This window comes from Rhinatrema bivittatum, chromosome 14, assembly GCF_901001135.1.
Source record: "Rhinatrema bivittatum chromosome 14, aRhiBiv1.1, whole genome shotgun sequence".
Taxonomy (NCBI): Eukaryota; Metazoa; Chordata; class Amphibia; order Gymnophiona; family Rhinatrematidae; genus Rhinatrema; species Rhinatrema bivittatum.
Window position 1 is genome coordinate 17621891 of NC_042628.1, and position 21141 is coordinate 17643031.

A 21141-nucleotide genomic window follows, 5' to 3' on the forward strand; every position below is an offset into this window, starting at 1 on the left:
AATTACATAGCCTTAAACACTCCAGGAGCTTTAAAAAAAACAACAACAACAAAAAAAAAACATTATTAAAAAAAAAAAAAAAAAAAAAAAAAAGTGTTAGGAATGATCTCTAGCTACTGTGGCCATATTATTTAGAGGTCCGCTCTCCATCAACAGCTCCTCAGCTGGCCTAGCCAGGGGTCATAGATCAACTGAAAACATGGCACTGACAGCGTGGGCAAAAAAATAACTCCTGTATAACCGCACCTCGCACTCAATACAGTGCACGTAAAACAGTCGGCTGGGGTGAAATGCTGCTTTAAAGGATGAGGGGCAAGGGGCAAAGAGGTCCTGGTTTGTCTGTGAAGGTAAACAATCTGTGCTTTTACCTCTTCAACAGGCTACAAAGCAGCCAGCAAAATTAAGAATTGGCCGCGTATCATTCACCAAAAACAAAATTCATAAACAGATGTTGGTTAAAATCTGAAAACTAAAATCAGAAGTGCCTGGGAAACTCGAGAGCCGCACTAACCCTGAAGATGCGTTGCCCTTGAGAAAGGTCACGACTGCAGTAGACGTCTTAAAGGATAAGTCAGTTCTTTCTGCCTGAGTGGGAACCAAGTTTTAATATCTCTGTGGGTTCATCAGCAAACTCAAAATATTTTACAGACCTGCTGGGAAGGAAAAGAGGATGACCTGGGTCAGCATTTCCAGCAGTGCATCTGTGCACTTTGCACCCACTGTTGCTTATATATATGTTTTTTTGGTTTTTTTTTTGTTGTTGTTGATAATGGCCCAGTTCTAGAAGGAGCAGATTATCTGAGGAGGTAAGCACTACAGCAGGGCTTCATGTCTTCATCCAATGGGTCAGGATGTAGCTTATTATTATTGCTTTGCTGCACAGATGTTTTTCAGCATGGTCATTCACGTCATAGACTAAGCAGCCCACAAGTCCAGACTTGCCCAAGGAAGAGTTATCAAAACAGTATTTACAGTCCTGTAGGGGTACTGGGAAAATAAATATTAAAGGTCATTGCTCAGATTAATCTTCTTATTTGTCTTGCCAATGAACTATGAATAGGTAACCAGAAATAAAATGTAACCCTCCTTCCCCCCCCAACAAAAAAAATATAACCAAACTGAACAAGTAATTCAGCTGCCTTGTTTTGTCCTCTTTCTAATCCTCTCTGCTTGCTAAGTAAGACCTTGTATCACTCTGGCCGGACATGCGATACCCTGCCATGCCCTAACCCCTTATCATCCTGCCACAGATTCAAGAGCTATTAGTGATAATACAATTTGCAAAAGCAAGAATGCACCCCTTGGTGAAGGCCAGCAAACCGGTACCTTGCTAGCAAAACTCAAACCAGTAGTTATTTCTAGTTGTACCCCTGCCATGTCGGTGCAGGACAATCTTCCTGCAACCAATACACAAGCCTGAAATGCCGTTCTACGGGGGCCTGTTTTCTTATACTTGTTTTTACTTAAATGAAATAAATTACCCACAAGCTGCAAAAAAATATTTCACAAGTATATCTTTCAGATATCCATACCCAACAGTTTCTTGGGAGTACTCATGGTGCTAATAAATGGCATTACACAATATCAACATACGGACCAATCAAATCTAGTGTACAAGCGATGTCATTTGTTGCCATTTATATATGTCAGAAATGTCATTGCAATTACACTGCCTGCACCAATGTAACTCCAGTCTCTCTCATATGTTACTCCTCTGTAACACAAGTCACGTCAGTAGTTTTCAGGGGCTTTGAGGAATTTGAAAAATATTCTGAACAGGAGTTAAATAAGATGGAGGCTGCCATTTGCTACATGAACTTCTGAAGCTCCAACGGCGACCACTAAATAGAGCTTTCAAAAGCAGCCTATTCTCAGCCACCATAAGAGCAGATAAAGAACTCACTCCAAAGTAATTTCCAGCCTTCCTCAGAATGCATGCAATTCTTACATGCAATCTTAAAAACAATGGAGGGGAAGAATCGAGAGAACTGCTATTTTACAACAAAAGGTCCTTTTACCACCTGATGCACAATGGTGAAGGTAACTATTTCTCCTCCCATAGCCGTAACTGAGTCAGGCCAAGGGTCCATCAATCCCAGCATCCTCTCTCAGAGAGAGGCCAATCTGGATCTCTAGAAGCTGCCCGCGGTTCCCAAAGAGTAGATCCATTTCCTGCCGCCTACTCTACCAGAGATAAGCAGTGGCTATTCCAGTCTACCTGTCCGCTTTGAACAAAAACTTATTGGTAAAGAAAGCAGAATATTAGTACCCCGTAAATAAATACATAAATAACTGTTTACGAACTTTTCTTCCAGGAACTTGTCCAAACCCCTTTTAAATTCAGCTATGCCAAATGCCTTAAACACATCTTCCAGCCAAAAATTCCATACTTACTTGTGCGTCAAGTGAAAAAAAAAATACTTTCTCCGATTTGTTTGGAATCTGCTACTTGTTAGTTTCATAGGATGTCCCCTAATCCTTGTACTATTTGAAATGGCAAATAACCATCCCCTATTTTTTTGTTCTACCCATCTCATGACTTCGGAAACCTCTATCATATCCCCTCTCTGTCATCTCTTCTTCAAGTTGAAGAGCCCTAGCCTGTTTAGCCTCTTATCATAAGGGAGCTCTTCCATTCCCTTTATCATTTTTGCCACCGTTCTCTGCACCTTTTCTAGCTCCTGTTTGGAGACGGGGCAACCAGAAATGAATGCAATCCTCAGGCTGCGGCCACACCATAGATCTATACAAAGGCATTGAGTCTCAGTTTTGCTCTCCATTCCTTTCCAAATAATTCCCAATAAAGTGAATCGTAATCTTGCCTTTCCTCGAGTCCTGGCAGAGTAGTCTGACTCCTGGGCGTACAGACTGGTCTGCAGGACGGAGAGGAATTCTATTTGCTGTTGGCACATTGAGCTGAGGATTTCAATGATTTGTCCACAATGACATACACAAAAAAAAAAGAAAGACGTGCCATGCGTCTTAACTCTTTTGGTCAAGCCCCTACTCGCCTTCGTAGGTAGTCAAGACATATTTGCCTTCTCAAAGAGAAATGTAAAAAAAACGTATGCTTGGCAATATGACGGTTCAGAGAAACACAAACTCACTGGCTAATCTTACTCTGTACTGCAGATTCAGAAGAGAAGGAGTCCTCACCCAGCATCCCATCAAGCACTTACACCTTTCCTGAACAGAGGCAAGGCTGTTTCACTCATAAGGATATTTTTAAAACAAATGTAGACAATACCTTTAATTGGCCTCTATTTTTACATTTGCAGCAAATTTAAACTAATGGAAAATTTAGACAGACCACCCACACTAAATTGTTGGTTTGCCTTTTTTGCTGCCTGCATCTCACAATCTTGCTCAGCTGGGCGCAAGAGGTTTTGGAGCTTTTGCAAGCTGGAGCGATGGTTCTACCATCAAATCCCAGCCCTTATGCACTGGAATAGGGGAAAATAGCCAAAGAAAAAAAAATCAAGGCTATTCATCCAGGATGCGTGAAGGACGAACGAGGTAGTACACAAATACTAATTTTGTGGGGGCACGTGAATGAATGTGAAGCACATAGCAACAGGAACTGGCAATAAAAAAAAATAGTGAAGGTAGGTTTGAAAAGCCATTTACCCGGTTATTTGCATATGTAAACTGTCTGTCCAAATCTGCCCAGCCTTTCCACGAGTGAAAGGATGCGTAGGATCAGCCCCACTGACTTTTACCGGGCCCAGAAGTAGGATTAGGTCAGGGGAGGCAATAATGCACATAGTTTTGCGTTTTGTTTTTTTAATGGGAAAAAGTACTCAGAAAAATGCAGATGCAAATCTGTGTCGGTACTTTTTCCCCCTAGATAACTTTCAAAAGTTTGGGGAGGTGGGGTGGGGTAAAAAGGGGTTGTACTTTTACTTTGAGGATGGTGCAAAGTCCACGCTATGTGTGCCCACGAATTTTGCAACTCTGCTGGCTTTTTTTGAAAACAGTGTATTTACACACACACACACACACACACACGAGAAAGGAGGCAATTACTTATACATAAACATTTGTCTCTGGAGAGTTTAAATGGAAGGCGGCTTAGAGTCCGTCTGAATCAAGTCATTCCCAATTTCATATCCTGGTGATCTCGCCCGCTATTAAGAAATTAGCAATCTAACTTTGAAACTAGCATAACTTTACACTAAACACATTTACAGTGTCTTTTCTAATGTGCTTTGAAGAGTTCTCTTCTAGGGGTGCATACAGACTTAGTTTTAGTTTCCTTTTCTTTAAAAAAAAAAAGCCCCAAAGCAAAAGTTAACACAAAACTAAATCAATCCACCACTCCAGGCCCTCCCCCGCCCAGCAAACTCTTACCGTGCTACGTTCTTCTCAGAACAGGAAAAATCCCTGGTTGCTCCTGCCCTGCTGGTACCGCAAGTAAAACTGGCAGTGGCAGACCGAGGCAGTGCCATCTCATATTTCCTCCATCAAAAACTAGACCTGACCTGGGCAGTTAAAAAGCACGTACCAATAAAGATTAAAGAAGGGTTTAGTAAATTACTGATGTTAAAACGCCTAAAACCACTTTTACATCCGAGCGATTTCAGAACAATTATTGCAATCATTCATTTTCACTGGTTTTGACTACTGCAACTCAGTCCTGCTAGGCTTACCCAAATCTACTATTCAACCTTTACAGATTCTCCAAAACACTGCCACTAGATTTTTAACTGGATGCAAAAAAAACCAGAACATATTACCCCCATTTTAAAATCGTTACACTGGCTACCCATTGATAAACGCATTGACTATAAGGTACTCTACATTTTGCATAAGGCAATCTAGTCGAATGGTTAAATGCTGTAGTCCGGATTCATACACCTCAGCGTAATCTCAGATCAGCCACTAAAAGGACTCCTTATCGATTCCCTCAGTTTCATCAGCAAGGCTTACTTCAGTTAGAGAAAGAGCAATTTCCTTAGCAGGACCAGGTCTGTGGAACACCTTACCTGTGGAATTAAGGTTACAGAGTGATTTAAAACTATTTAGAAAATATCTAAAAACTTGGCTGTTCAAGCAAACTTATAACAAAGGCATTGGCTAATCACCATATCCCCATACATTGCATTATTTTATCAAGTTATTTATTCGGATTATTCTTACCCACCTTTAATTTGTTTTTAAATGATTATCTTAATAATGCATTTAGATGTCATTTTTATCTCAATAAGTTATTTATAATGGGTTTTTTTTATGATTTCTGAAGGCTTGTATTTATGTAATCGTTTTATTTACCCCGATTCTATTATGCTATGTATTCTAATTTTGTATGATTTATTACCTTTTAGTTCTATTTTATTATTTTACAGTTTACAATTTTCTTATGTTTATTTTATCTTTTATTGTAAACCATTGTGACGGCATGCTCCAAACAACGGTATATAAAAGTTCATAAATAAATACAACATTTAATCACAGTATCTGTGGGGCAGAAGCAACTGGAAAATCACGCTTACTCCATGAAGAACATCAATGTGGTAAGAGGGCTCAGGACGAGAGTCCGGAATTAGGTTTGGGGGTTATTTTGGTGGCATAATTTTTTTTTTTTTTTTTAAATAAAAGGAATGAAAAACAAACTAAAATTTAATTAGTCTCCTTTAGTTTAAAAACTGACTTGAAATGAAGCGGTTAAAATTTTCTGTTTCGTTTCAAACAAATGCACTTCCATACACTTTACTGGGTCCTTCTAGGGATCACATCTAAAAAGGGTTCCCCCACTTTTGTCTATGGTAGGGGAAACCCCCAAATCTTAGTGCATCTGGCCCTAGGTTTTATCCTCCCATTTTCTATTTACCTGTCAAGAAAATTATGATTATGCAGTGAGCTGTGAGCGCCACAATCTGAAAACAGATAAAATACCCACACCATCATCATCAAGCAGGAGACCTGTGAGTATTACAGCCTACACACATTTCTGATACAATCAAAGTGTCATTTATTTATGTATTTTATATACCGTCAGTCCAAAAGAAGATCACAACGGTTTACAAAAGCAACATTCACATTTTGGGTCAACACAACATCTGAACATGTTAACTAGATTGTTAATGTAGAAATGTGTGATACATAATTTCCTTTTCAATTACCTTCACATATGAGTCAGAGTTGTCTTCACATTTGAATTTACTCAGTCACCGTTCCAAAATCAAGGTGAATTACAAGTCAGGTACAGCACAAAGTGTCCTGCCTCTTGAGGGCTTTACTATCCGTTGGCACCCAAGGCAACTGGAGGGTGTGTGACTTGTCCAAGGTCACAAGGCGCATCAGTGGGAGAAGCTGGATTTAAAGCTTGCGTCTCAGCTCACTCCTCTAACCACTGGGCTATGCCTCCATGTCATATGCATGACCAGGAGAGAAAGAGACAGACATGCTGAGTGCATTCCTCTGTCTCTCTTTCCTCCTGCCATCACGCTCTCTGGTCCTGCACAAGAGGACAAGCTTCACAAACAAATAAGCCCGTAGGCTGAATATAATAAAACTTGGATGTGATACGTAATTGCACAAGCACACAAAAATCATATTTCCCATTGACGCTGAGTAACAATCGCACCAAAGTAAACTCAGCATGCAAAGATGCTCCTGACAGAGAGAGACTGGCGGAGATAAGAGATCCTTGCTGGGGGACCCCCCCCCCCCTCCTGGCTCTTGGATACTGTGCATTTGAATTTATTGGCTCTTGGTGCATGAAAGGTTGGCCACCCCCTGGGGGAGAAGGGAGGGGGGGTACTCAGGAGGAATTTCCCAGTCTGCCACCCTTGCAGATTTGTTGAAGTACATGGCAGTGGGTAGCAAAGAAGCTTAGGGGCACTCACACTGGAACAAATTAACAAACACCACAGATGTACTCATGGTTTGGATTATTTGATGTCCATTTCAGTAGGAAAAAAAACTGGACATTTTTTTACCACCGTTAAACAGCAAGACCACAAAAAAGGCTAAAATCTGAGTATCGCAGTGTTCTAGAAGCAGCAGCAGCAGGCAATTGTAAACAAGGCTGCCATTACTGCGTCACGACTTTATAATTAGAGTTTACTGGGGAAAGATGTTCCAACGATTAAAGGCTTGTGGCAGAGTATTCAATTTTCAGGATATGAACAACATTTTAATGAAAATGTTTGTTAAAATGACAAGGCTGTGCAGCATCCATTTAAAATGAAGTACACTTCCAAGTGGCTTAACACACGCCAGAGTGTGTCGACGTAAAAATGATTCCTTAATTAAAAAATAAAACACACACACACACACACACACTTTGTTGCTTTTCCTTCCATCCTGTTTGGAAACAGGGTCAGGTAATCAAAATTGAAAGCCAGTCTTTCTTTCCAACATAGAAGAGGCTGCATGAACACGAATCATAGTGAAATGTAAAGCATGTGATTTCTAGCTGAACGAAAGGTGCTCCATAGATGCAAATAGTTTATGTAGGGGACAAGTGTTAACACCAAAGGCATTAAGGACCTTGACATACGTCTTCAGATGTTCTCTCTCAGCATTAAGCTACTTGAATGGTTTTATCCTGCACGCGATAAATTGCTCCACACTCAAGTCTTATGAGCACAGCAATCACAAGAGAAGACCTCTGGAAGCTAGGCACTCATGATGCAGGGTTACTTAATGAGATCTAGAAACTGTTTACCCTATGATCATGTTATCGACCAACCACACACCCTCCAGGGCAGTGGTCCTGGTCATTTGCCAAGCTCTCTGCTTGTACAGACACAGCTAGAGTAAGACCACCACTTATCCCCAGGTGAAGGTGTACCAAAACATAATTCATGGCATTGCTAGGTGCAGAGAGCACAGAAAGCCAAGCAAGAAAGATAATTAAAAAAAAAAAAAAAAAAAGCAACATTCCCAATGTTGTTAAAGGAATGGGAAACATCCACAGAGGCTGTAGGGTCCTGCAAGTGGGTGGTAACAAATGCTGAAAACAAAAGCACCAACTGTATGAAAATGTAAATGTTACTTTTTTTTTTTTTTTTAATGCAACTTTTTTTTTTTCCGGAGACAGAGCAATTGAAACTGCGAGGGGGGGAAAAAGAAACGGTTTTTTTTTTTCTCTACAGCAGCACCAAAATCTATCCTTGCCTTTCTGAATGCTCTACCACTTTGTCAGCACTTCCCTTCGGCAAATTTTATTTAGCACAGTTAAAATCAACAAAGCTATGATGAGGGAGAGCCAAACTAACATTTAAAAGCAACTGGGGGGGGGAGGGGAGGAAAGGGGGTTTAGGCAGCACTCAATTATGGTGCAGCAGGGTGCAAAGCGCAGAGCTGGGCGTTTGTAATGAATGAGAGAGAGGCACAACGTAGGGAAAAGCAAGAGGAATAATGGGTTCATCTCCTCGGTGGTGAGGACTACTAGCAGCATTTCATATTGATATCCTCTGACCAGGTGTTGGCAAAGCTTCCCAGTGGTACTTTTTCTTCTGCGATTTGCGACAGGCATGTGGCTTAAAATATTCTAACAACATCCTTTTCCTCAGAACTCTCTCATATGGATCTGTACAGTGCTGGGTCCATTGAGTAGCACTAGCGATAGCGCCTCTCAAATATTTAGATGTAAACATTTTTGTTAAGGGCTGCCCGCTGGCTCGGAGCTACAGACCACCATGGAAAGAATCGGGGGTCTTCTGCTCCCCAGGCTGGCTGGAGTTGGGGTGCGCCTTACAAATAAAACAGCCTTTTTGGCCCAAGAGCTGGTTTTCCTTTCTGCCTGCAGCCCTACGCTTGCTGTCTGGTGCCAGGAAAGCCACCAGATTAGCAAGATGAATAAGTGACGACCCCCCAAAAAATGAACTGGTCTGAAATCCTCTCTCCTAGGTTGATTATACATTTAATCGGAGTCTGGCAATCGCAAAGGGAGAACTTTGAAACCAAAATGTGGGGGCAGGGCAAGAAGGAGACCGTTGAGGGTTCCCAGTGCCTCGACATGGAAAACACCCATGGAGGTCGCCGGACAAATCAATGCCCCAGGCAAGGATTGCTTCCAGTGCCCCTCCACTTGCCTTTTGGGCTTCCATGCTCACAGCTTGACTCCTCCCACACCCTTGTCCTGGTGCCCAGAGCGGTCACGCTTGTTGCCTTCCCGAAAAACACCCGCTATGTGCCAGATGGCTTTGCTATGTCTGCATTCGCTACTCAGTAGCACCAGTGCACATATGTCCTCTACTCCACCTCTGTATGGCTAGAGGGAGTAGAACATAAGAACAGCCATACTGAGTCAGACCAAGGGTCCATCAAGCCCAGCATCCTGTCTCCAACAGTGGCCAATCCAGGCCACAAGAACCTGGCAAGTACCCAAAAATTAAGTCTATTCCATGTTACCATTGCTAGTAATAGCGATGGTTATTATCTAAGTCAACTTAATTAATAGCAGGTAATGGACTTCTCCTCCAAGAACTTATCCAATCCTTTTTTGAACCCAGCTACACTAACTGCACTAACCACATCCTCTGGCAACAAGTTCCAGAGTTTAACTGTGCACTGAGTGAAAAACAATTCTGATCTGTCATGCTACAGTATACGCATACAGTATAACGTTCTCAGCACATTACACAAACTAATATATGATGAGCACGCAGGTTGGCTTAACACCACAATACGCTTGCACACACCTCAAAGGGCGCTACGATCAGCGAACAAAGGCTTATTAACAATTCCATCAATACAAACAGCGCATCTCACACAGGTCAGGGTTAGGGCTATTTCACTTGCAGGACCAAAAATTTGGAATGCAATGCCCATAAACCTTAGATTACAACAAGATTACAGACAACTTAAAAAGGACCTGAAAACGTGGTTATATATACAGGCCCTTAAACAAATGGAAGGTGATCCTCAGAGCAAATAGCTGGCATTTTCTTATTATTTATGATTTTACTCCGTATTTTTCTTTTATGCTCTTTTAGTAACTTAATATTAATGCAATGTTGTTTTAAGCTTTTATTTTTTATGTAACTATTTTATTTTATTATTAATTTGAATTTTTTAGTATTACTTAATAATAATTTGAATTATAATGTTATTATTTTATAGTTTTCTTGTTCAATTTGTAAACCATTGTGATGGTACTTCCAAACGACGGTATAGAAAAACTGTCAAATAAATAAATAAATACTGACGTCACGATTATGGCCCCAGTGAACAGCAGGACACCTTCAAAAATAAAAAAAAAAAAGTGACAGGTCACATCCACACCTCCTTGTCCTAAATTTCATATATACAACCTTTAAACTAACATAGCCTTTATAACGTCGTTGGTAAGTAAAGTCCCCATGACACACACATTGCCTGTGTGCAGAATGCCAGGATGAATGATGATTTCAACAGCACACGCCAGCCATTAAAAAGCCATTTCACCGACACCCATTGCTTTGTTTTTCTTCTGCCTTCTTGTTCCTTGGTTTGCATTACTCAGTACCTCTGGGTCAAGTAGTGCCTGGTTGAAACATGCATCTTCCCCCCACCCCCACTACCATTTATAAAAGCAAGATAAAAGTCTGTTCAAATGAACAGCACGAGATTAAATTTGAGGAGAAAAAAAAAAAAAAGCAATTACCATTTAACAAAGGAATATTTTTAGCCCAAGTCATACTTCAGGAACACTATTGATCTGTGCAGCTGCTGCTGAGAACTGGGTCATATTGAAAAGCAGTGCCTTGCCTCTTCTACCCTAGAAGAAGAATTGATCAATGCAGGATGAGTTCCCTTTTTTTTCATCCAACTGAACAAAACCAGGTCTGCGAAGTCTTAAAAGTCCAGGCACAGCCTATTAAAAAAGAAAAAAAAACCCCAATCATTTCCAGATGCTGGATGTCGCCGAGACTATTTAATGCAGCGTTATTAATCCAGCTGCAGAGCAGCTCCAGAGACTCTGGCTAGTAGCTGTCCTCTCTGGGGCAAGCTGCTTCTTTTCTCCAGTGGCTCAGGCAACCCTTCAATGTGGCCATGATGAACACTATTTTCAGCGACAATACCCTCTAGCCCCTGAAGCAGATGGAAGTCAAAATGCTGTCAGTGTCGGGCTATATTTTAGACAACAACTATAACACTGCCGACTAGTCCCTCTGTGAGCGCATAGACACTATCTGATAGTTTCCAATTGTACTTTACTCCCAACATTGGACTGGTTAAATAGAGGGCATATACAAGCCGATACAGTAAAAATTGCGGGAGAGCTCTCCTGTGCGCGCGATTCAGTAAATTAATTTAAATTAGGGCCCGCGGTAAAAAGAGGCGTTAGGGACACTAGCGCGTCCCTAGAACCTCTTTTTTGACAGGAGCGGCGGCTGTCAGCAGGTTTGACAGCCGCTGCTCAATTTTGCCAGGGTCGGTTCTCAAATCCGCTGACAGCCATGGGTTCGGAAACCGGACGCCAGCAAAATTGACCGTCCGGTTTTCAACCCGCGAGCCGATTTCAATTTTTTTTTAAACTTTTTTTTAAATTTCGGGACCTCCAACTTAATATCGCCATGATATTAAGTCGGAGGGTGCACAGAAAAGCAGTTTTTACTACTTTTCTGTGCATTTTCCTGGTGCCGAGAGAAATTAGCGCCTACCTTTGGGTAGGCGCTAATTTCTAAAAGTAAAGTGTGCGGCTTGGCTGCACATTTTACTTTCTATATCGCGCGGGAATAACTAATAGGACCATCAACATGCATTTGCATGTTGCGGGTGCTATTAGTTTCGGGGGGGGGGGGGTTTGGACACGCGTTTTCGGTGCGCTACTACCTCTTACTGAATAAGGGGTAAAGCTAGTGCGTTGAAAACGCACGTCCAAATGCGGGTTAACAGTGCGCGAACAAATCTACGCCCGATTTTATAACTTGCGCGCGCCGGCAGGCTGGCACGGCCGCAGTGCCGGAGGACTCGGGAATGCCCCCGGCCCCGCCCCTGGACCGCCCATTTCTGAAAGTCCCGAGACATACGCGCATCCCAGGGCTTGCGCCCGCGCTGCCGAGCCTATGCAAGATAGGCTCGGCGCGCACAGGGGCAGCTTTTCGGGGTTACGCGCGTAACCCTTTGAAAACTACCCAGTGGGTATAGCTCCAATACAGTGACTATTACCCTGACATTCACAACATCAGACACACTATCCTAGCACTTTGAAAGTATTCCCCCTTCATATTTGATTGTTTGGATCAAAGTTTCATTAGCCAGTGAAGGCTCCTAGGAGACAACTTTTCAAAATGATTAGGGGTGCCAACTTAAGGCAAAATTACCCTCCTACCCTTGTAGCTGTGTAGCATGGAGCTCTCAGCTGTTGACCAGCAGACAAACAGGAGAGAACACCAGGGATACTTCAAGTACCTAAAGCAGAGCTTTCCAAAGTGTGTGTCGGGACACATTAGTGTGTCGCCTGTAGTGTGGAGGTGTGTCGCCCGGTCCACAGGGCCGGCGGAAGCAGGGAACTATAGCAGGAAGATCGGCGGGCAGTGGTGGAGCTTACATCACCATGGCCCGAAGAAAAGGGTCACGTTCACTCCTCCTCCTCCTTCCTGCCTGTGCAGCCCTGGAAGAAAAACGTTGCCGGAGCCGCTTGGGCAGGAAGGAGGAGGAGCATCTGCTGCGTACAGAAGAAGAGCAGCATTAATGGGCCGTTGCGGATCCCACGTCGCGACGGCCCGAGAAGAGGAGGAAACCCGATAGCAGGGCCGCTGCGGATCCCACGTCGCAATGGCCCGAGAAGAGGAGGAAACCCGATAGCAGGGCCGCTGCGGATCCCACGTCGCGGCAGCCCGAGAAGAGGAGGAAACCCGATAGCAGGGCCGCTGCAGATCCCATGTCACGGCCAGGGAAGATCAGGGCCTCTGAAGAGCCCATCCTTCGGCAACCCGTGCAGAGGGACAGCATGTGCCAGTGAGAGCCTGTGCTTGAGCAAGAGAGCACGTAGGAGTGAGCCTGTGTGTGTGATAGTGAGACAGCATGTGCACGAGAGAGACAGTATGTATGAGAGGCATGTGAGAGTGAGAGCTGTGGATGTGTGAGATTGCATGTGAGTGAGAGCTTGTGTGTGTGAGAATGTGTGAGATAGCGTGTGAGAATGAGAACCTGATTATGTGTTTCAGGGAAGACAGATGGAGAGAAAAGAAATAGAAAAAAAGACCCTGTAAAAGGAATTGGCAAAAAAACAAGAAAGGAAAGGTGGAAAAAAAAGCCTGTGACCAACCGATTAGAAAACTAAGATCAGACAGCAAAGGTAAAAAAAAAAAATTACTTTTTAGTGATTGGCACATGTAATCTTTGGGAATGTGCAAGAGTAGCACTTTCTCTATGCCGATCTCACAATGTACGAGATCAGCATGGAGGAAGTGGAAGCCTGCAAATATTTATTATGAGATAGGTTGTGTTGTGAAACATTTTATTTATGTATATATTTAAGGAAACATACATAAATTGTTGAAATACATTTTGTTCGTTTAACCTTTAACTTCTGGTTTGCTGGTAGACTGAATTACTGTGTCACGAAATTATGTTTGTCTAAAAAGTGTGTCACCAACATGAAAAGTTTGGAAAGCTCTGACCTAAAGAGAGAGCTCCAATGTTATTTCCAAGTAAAAAAAAAAAAAAGTGCACAACATCTCAATTCAGTTTGCTTGTACAACAGCCGTGTCCACTTCCTAGTTACTAGAAATCTGGGGTACTTACACGCATCTCCTGCACACTCCCACTCCCTAGCAAGACTTGCAGTATGGCTTTTCTTTACTGCCTGCTGTGTGCTCTGGCCTCACCCATCTCCTCCTGTTGCCTGCACAGGACAGGCGGGAAGGACTGGAATATGGAGCGGAGCAGTTTTTCTTTGCTCGGTCTCTTCCAGCCTCACCCCCTCCCTTCCTGTTGTCTGTACCGGGAGGGGAGGGGCTGGAGCAGGAAGCAAAAGTCTATTCTCTGCTGAGAGCACAGTCGGGAAGCAGAAAGTCTTCAAGTGGCCTGCTGCTCTGTTTTTTGCTAACCAAGACACAGGTCTAATGTGCCCTATTGGCAAATCCAGTCCTGGATCCCCCTCCCCCCTCCCTTTTTAAAAAGGAAGATCAGATTTTTACTTACGCAATATTTTGTCTGTGGATCGTTTTTCCTCCTTGTTGAAGTTGCTGAAAATGTGATCCTTGGGCAAAAGATGCAGTTTCAAAAAAGCGCAAGCAAGCACACTGGGAGCTTTTTTCCCCCAGAAGCTTAAATGTGGCCTATTTTGAGAGGGGACGACAGTAAACAGCTGAAAGTTAAACTTGTCTTGTATGGAGACAGCTTAGCTATATTTACTTAGCTGCCTTGATTGTTAAATAACTGAGCAGATTAAAAAAAACAAACCAAAAAAAAACACTGCCCCAGAGGTGAAGCCAGTCGACAGAGAGCCATCGCATTTATTCTGCCCTTTCAGCACCCCCTCAACCAGCAGATAACATAGAAACATGACAGCAGAAAAAGAATACAGACTAACTCGTCTGGCCATCCATACCAACTGCTCAGCTCTGCAATCCCTACCACTGCCCAGAAAATTACCTGCAGCAGCAGCGGGCAACATGGATAGAGCAAGTGGCACGCGGAAAGTTCACTTCAACGAAAACCACCACACGTGAAACTTTATTGACCGGCAAAGGCGAAAATGAAAGATGGCTTTTGCACAGTTAATTTGATGTTGCACATGGCTACTGGCTGGACGCTCCAAGTTCGCAAGGCATTAGCAAACTCTGTTTTAAAGCGTCTTTACATTTAATGCTTGTGATTAATGGAACACGTTCTTGCAGCTGGAAGGACCAAATCAAATAAAATAGAAAAATTCAGGAAAAGCAAAAAAAAAAAAAAAAAAACCGGTGCCGTTAGGAGAGGACCTTTCCATAAAAACTGCAGCTGAGCACGAGAGCCTTAATGAATAGGATCCCTTGAGTCCTTAGGACTGGTGTGTGTACATTGTTTGTTTATACAGTTAATCCCATAATTTCCAATTCCTCCCATGGTGCACCGAGCGCCGAGCATTCGCTTCAACTTCCAAACCTCTGCCTCGTAAATTAATTTGTAACTGGCTCCCAAAATAGAATAACCTTTAATAAAATGCTTAAACAGTTCATAAATGAATCATGCTGATGATAATTCACTCGGTACTACAGAAGCCTAGACAGTAGCACTGCAGCTTCAAGCTCATCGTTTTGCCAGGGCACGGTTAAGGCAAGCTGGCGGCAAACCAGGAGAGTGTGAAAAGCCAGCAGTCACTGGTGCAACACTTTACACTTCTAAAAAGAGAGAATGCAAAAAGCCACGCTGATGCAAACAGATACCACGTGGGCCCGACAGAAGCTGAAATAAGGTGAGGGAAAGGGCAAGCTGAGCTCAGGCAGCAGTTGTATACGTATATGTTTGTGTGTAACCTGTTTATTTTAAGATGGGGAAAATATGGGCAGGCAGTACCACCGAGCCACAGACACCCTCTCCCTTCACACTGAATAAAACTCAAACAGAAGATCAACAAGCAACTGTTGGAATCTTAATTGACCACAGCTTTATTGCCACACTTTCAGATATATGTACCCAAGCGTAACAATATTAATACCCAACTCATTGCCCCATGAGCATCTGCCACACCCCCAGCAAGATGGCCACCCAGGCTGCAGTACCACCACTGCCATCGTGTGAGGTGCCCACACGGATGCGTCTATACCAACCACGCCTAACTGAATGATGAGCGATCAGTACCCCGGCCAATCCGCTGAAGGAGCCAATTTCAAGTCCACTTGGGAAATACCGGCCAGACATAAATCCAGCTGTGACAAGATGAAGAAATTAACAAAACAAAGGTAGGAGGGACCCTGAAAGACGAGAAGAGATGGGAAGAAAAGCACAGGCCCAGGACTCTCACCTGTCAAGCTCCAATCCCAGCATTCCCAGTGGAGCCAATCAAACCACAGCAAACCTTACATGGTTTGAAAGCTCCACTGGGAAACAAGGACTCCCACCATGTGATTCCCCCGCCACCCGCTTTGACCCAGAATTGCCCGAGGATGCGTGCGACGGGGACAGAAGCGCACATTGTCATGGGCAAACCCGGACTATGGCCAGGCCTGCCCGGTCAATGTTCGGTTGACACCAACGTTTATCAATTCAATTCACCTGGAAACTGCAGACTATAAGAAATGCACATAAAATACCCTGCTAGCTAACATGGAACAGGCTGGAACCAGAGGCCTGAAAATGTAAATCCCAAGATGGGAAAAAAGGGCTCTGCCACTTCAGAAGGCCAAAGGCGTGCAGCCAAATTTATTTATTTTTTTTAAATGCAGCCAAATTTTAAACTCCTGAACGATGTTTTTTCGGTGGAAAAGAAGTTCTAGCACAGGAAGTCATGATAGGCTTGGGAGTAATATTCCAAAATATTTCTTCACGGAAAGGATGGTGGGTGCGTGAAACAGCCTCCCAGTGGAGGTGAAAATAGTAACAGAGCTCAAGAAGTATTGGAGGAACGCAGAGAATCCCACCTACCTGCCAAAGCCAAAGATCAACTGGGGTTTGTGACACTGCAATAGAAGAAAAGCAGACTGGATGGACCTTAATAGTCCTCGTCTGCCTATATTCAGCAGCAAAATGTATTATTTAAAAAAAAAAAAAAAAAGGGCAACATTTTTCTTTTTCTATAAGAGCCAAGATCTCAACGTTCATATTTATTTATTTATTTATTTGGAGATTTTTATATACTGCGGTACGTATCATTGCTTGTGAGTGAAAGTTTCTATAGGCTAGCAGAAGGAAAGATAAGTAACAAGTCTAGAATTGCATGGCAATGTAAAAACACATTTAATTAAGGACTCCACGACCTGCGTGTGTGTAGGGAGGGCCACTTCCTGCCCTGGTAGTTCCCCAGGCTCCATCGGCATCTCCGCCTCCTCTTCAGCTGGCGAGAACTGGGGAACCCCATCAGCCCCAGCTACTGGCAGCTCCTGAGAAATCCCGCCAGCTCTGTTGCTTCTTCTGGCAGCAGCTCCGTCTCTTCGTTGGCTGTTGGGGCCTAGCAAACCTGCTATCCCACTGCTCTGAACCCAGACAGTTCCTCCACTAGCTCTTAACATTTTCTTTACAATCCCCCTGCCTGCCATAACTTCCTATTGGATAGACAAACATAGGGCCCGATTCAGTAAAGTGCACTGGGCTGTGCACACTGTTCAACATGCGTTAGGCCGCATGTTTTCGAAGGGCATCTATTACCCCTTATACTGTAAGGAGTTCAGCGCCTCGGAAACATGTGGCCAAGGGCAGGCGTTAATTTATGAGTAGCCCGGAAAAGTGTACAGAAAAGCAGTAAATACTGCTTTTCTGTACACCCCACTACTTAATATCCTAGTGATATTAAGTCGGAGGAACCAAACATATAAAAAATACAAAAATGTGCCGGCCAGTCCAGTTAGGAGAACGGATGCTCAATTTTACTGGTGCCTGTTTTCCTAACCGAACATTGTGAGCGAATTCGGAAAACCAATGCTTGTAAAACTGGGCATCGGTTTCCTGAACCCACTGATAGAGCCACCTTCTCCTGGGCCAAGGAGGCAGTAGGGGCGCGTAATCATCCCTAGCGCACCCCCCCTCATTTAAATATAGGATCGCGCACCCAGGAGAGGTGGCTGGGCGCGCGTGGATAGAGCAGCAAACACGGAGCGCCCGTTCTCCCGCGATCGTTTCTGTATCGACGTGTTTTTTTCCCCCCTCAAACTACGCATTAAAAATGTCCAAAAAAAAAAATAAGAGTATAACCTAAAAGCAGAGAGTAAAAAGGGGAAAAAAAAAAAATCTCTGAACAAAGCTTGGAGCGAGCTGAATTCATTTGTGGTTATTACATGAATACTTGCTGATCAGTACACTATAAAAAGGAGCTGACAAGGCGGAAGAGAGGAAGAATGCACCTATGTGTGTGGCTTCTGCTGTAGACTAAAGCTTTCAACCAATATGCCAGAAACGATTACTGCAAGCTGCACAGTGGGTCTCCATGTGCTGTGTGCTACTAGGCCCGACAACCCCTCCCTATAACACCATCAGGCAGATGCAATAAAGTGCACCGTAAAACACGCGTCCAAACTGGGCACCCATTTTTTTTTTTTTTAATCGCGCATACATTCACCTCTCTTGGGCGGCCGATGCAATAGGCAAATGAGCTGCCTTGCTCAACAGGATGCACTACAGTTAAATCGTGCGTCCCTATCAGGTCCATGGCATCGGGCACCCAGGAGAAGTAACTGTGCGCGGGTCAGGAAGACGTCTGTCTACACAGAAGACGTCCCTACACAGAAGACGTCCCTACACAGAGATCCATTTTCCTAACCTGTCCACCAAGACTTTTTTTTCCCACGTTGCTGCTTTCTGTGGTTCCTCCGACTTAATACCGCAACGATATTAAGTTGGAAGAGCCACATAAAAGCAGTACTTTTCTGCTTTTCTGTTGAGGGCTTGGGGCACCTCAATGCCAGCTCTGGGACTGGCGTTGATTTTTAAGGGTATAAACGTGCGCATTGGGCACACACAGTGATTTTTTTTTTTTTTTTAAACATTGGGAGTACTGGCTAAAAGCCTCATCAACATAACATTTACATGTGATGAGTGCTATTAGCTATGCGATGGTTTGGACACACTGATCTCCTTATTGCATCAGGGGTTATGGACGGACGCTCAAACGCGCGTCCAATCGCAGGCTATCCTGTGCACTAGCCTGAACGCACACTATTGCATCAGCCTGCATGTACATAGTATGACAGAAATATAGATCAGGTAAGCTTTGACACACTGTCAATATCGGTCACTTGTCAAGCGGGAGAAATGGATTCTCAAGTTTCAACTATCACTACCAAAGAAAATTTCCCAGGGAGATTAGAAAATAAAGCCACCCTGTATCACTCATTTTATTATTTATTCAGAAAGGATATGCAAAAAAAGAACTACAGACAGAATGAGGCTGGAAATTATCTGTTCTCATGAGCTAAAAATAGAAAAATATTTAAAATAAATAAATAAATGCGGTTTTTCTGTCTGATACGTCCAGCCCTCTTCATTATCATTCAGTGCAACCAACAGAAAACTCTTGTGGCTTTCCCTTGTAAAACAGGAAAATCTTTTCATTTCTTTTTGAATGTGTTGCATGAGTTAGAGCATTAGCACTTCCCACTCCTTGCAAAAACAAAACAAAAACGCTGTCTCACTTCAAGCACCCCATTACAAAGAGAAAAGGAGAACGAGGGAGACTACGGGCCCACTCAGCATTTACTCGGTACTCAAGCTGGAATAATGTGGTTCCAGTCCAATCAACAAAGAACCATTTCAGAAAAAGCATCCTGGCAATTCAGCTACCTTACTGCAGCAGATCATTTTCCTTGCCACAGAGGCAAATTATGAGTCATGCATTAAAACAAGATAAGATGAACTTGTAGCTTAACAGTGCATTTTCCCTGTTGTGACAGTCTCTTAGTTTCACATTTGCCAAAAGACCAAACAGCAAGATTTTTTCGTTATCTTTGCATTTATTAGGTTCCAGGCCACAACTAGTAATTGAGGTTTCCAAAATTATAAGACTACTTTTTAGTCGTCAAGTATTGCATGATTATGCATCCTGCAGTACAGCATGAACCAGCCCTATCAGTACAGCATGCGTCCAAGGAGTGAAAATAGTTCATTTAATTAACAAGGGAGCAAATTACGTTGAATGTTCCAATAAAACTCCTCCATAACTCACCTGAGCTACAGTTTACAATTTAAGAATAATAAATTATTTTAAAATGACTCTGTGAAGTAAATTATTAACATAGTTGATGTTCAGTGTATTTTTTTCATGGTTTGAAGTTTAATATGCTAATCTATATTACAATGAAAAGATAAAATGGTGCTACTGACATATATATCCCTCCAAGAGCTAAAGAAGTGATTATAACATTTATTTTATAGATTTTTACATATGATTTTCTAAATGGCCCTCCATTTCCTCTCCTCCCTTATATATATACACATATATACGCAAAGCAAAAGCCAAAACAATGGAATCTCAAAATATCTGGAAGATCAAGGCTTTCTAAAAGATTTTTTTTAGAGTCTAAATTAGCACACAAACCACTGTACAATAAAGTCAGTATGTTCCCTTTATCAAAACTGGTCTGGGGATCCAAGCTTCTCCAGTCAGATCTACAAAGCAGCTGCATTAAACAGGAATAGCCCCATTATTTGCATTTGATTTGTCCTAGCAGCACGAGGGCCAGCAGCTGCCTGGGGTGCCTGTGACGTCACGTGCAGAGCGAGGAGCCTGCCACAAATAGTGATACAGCTGCTGTGGACAGGGTAATAGCAATAAAGGACACAAACATTAGAACACCAATCGGAAGCCCCCACCGGGAATGCATGACCCAGACAGCCCGCAGGATGCATCCGCAACATTGCCCAGCTTGCATTTTGCTAACAGAACTATTCCAAGCCCAAACTGCTCTTTAACAAGCCGCCCCCTACTCCGTGGCCCAGCCAAGCTGCTTTTGCCACAGTGCATTAGAATTCCCGGGCAGATACCGGAGGAAAAAGTCCCGGAGCAGGCGCGCGAGCGGCGCGAAGGAAAGCAGAATCGCTCCCTCTCCCCTTACCCGCAGATTCCCCGGTATTGATCCAGTCCGGGTTGGCGATGCTGGCGATGGCGAAGATATCGGCTGCCAGAAAGAGACATCCTGAAATGATGGTCAGTTTATCCATAATCCCTTGTACCCCTTGCGGCCAGCGAGCACTCCCGCCACAGGGCTCTACGGGGCCAGGGCGGCCGGAGGGGAGAAGCCCCCCTCCTCGGTTCCTAACGCGCGATCCACTTGGAGGAGATCGGGCCGGAAAGCGCCGGGACGCTGTTCCGGAAGTGAAATTCCGAATCGGACAGGGTTCCGGAAGGAAACGCTATTTTCTTTTCCGCCCCCTCCCCCCCTTCTTCCCCTGGTAGGAGCCTGCGATTTTCCCTGCCTCCCCGCTGGAAGGGTCGGCAGGCTTTCACGGGCCAGTGCGCCTGCGCGGTTCAGCCGAGCCCGGCTCCGCCCCCTCCCACTCCTGTTGCCCTAAGCGTGCAGCCGGCTCTCGGCCGGGCTTTTATAACTGGAGAAGGGAGAAGGGAGAAGG

General features: G+C 43.6%; 1 protein-coding gene across 1 annotated transcript in view; it reads right to left on the bottom strand.

The window, feature by feature from the left end:
- Window positions 1–21124, bottom strand: part of MOSMO (modulator of smoothened) — a 50726-nt gene extending 29602 nt beyond the window's left edge. Inside the window, exon 1 of the mRNA XM_029577293.1 lies at window positions 20628–21124. Coding sequence (XP_029433153.1) covers window positions 20628–20733 — 106 coding nt within the window. The 5' untranslated portion in view covers window positions 20734–21124. The remainder of the gene's footprint in view (window positions 1–20627) is intronic.
- Between the last annotated feature and the right edge of the window lie 17 nt (window positions 21125–21141).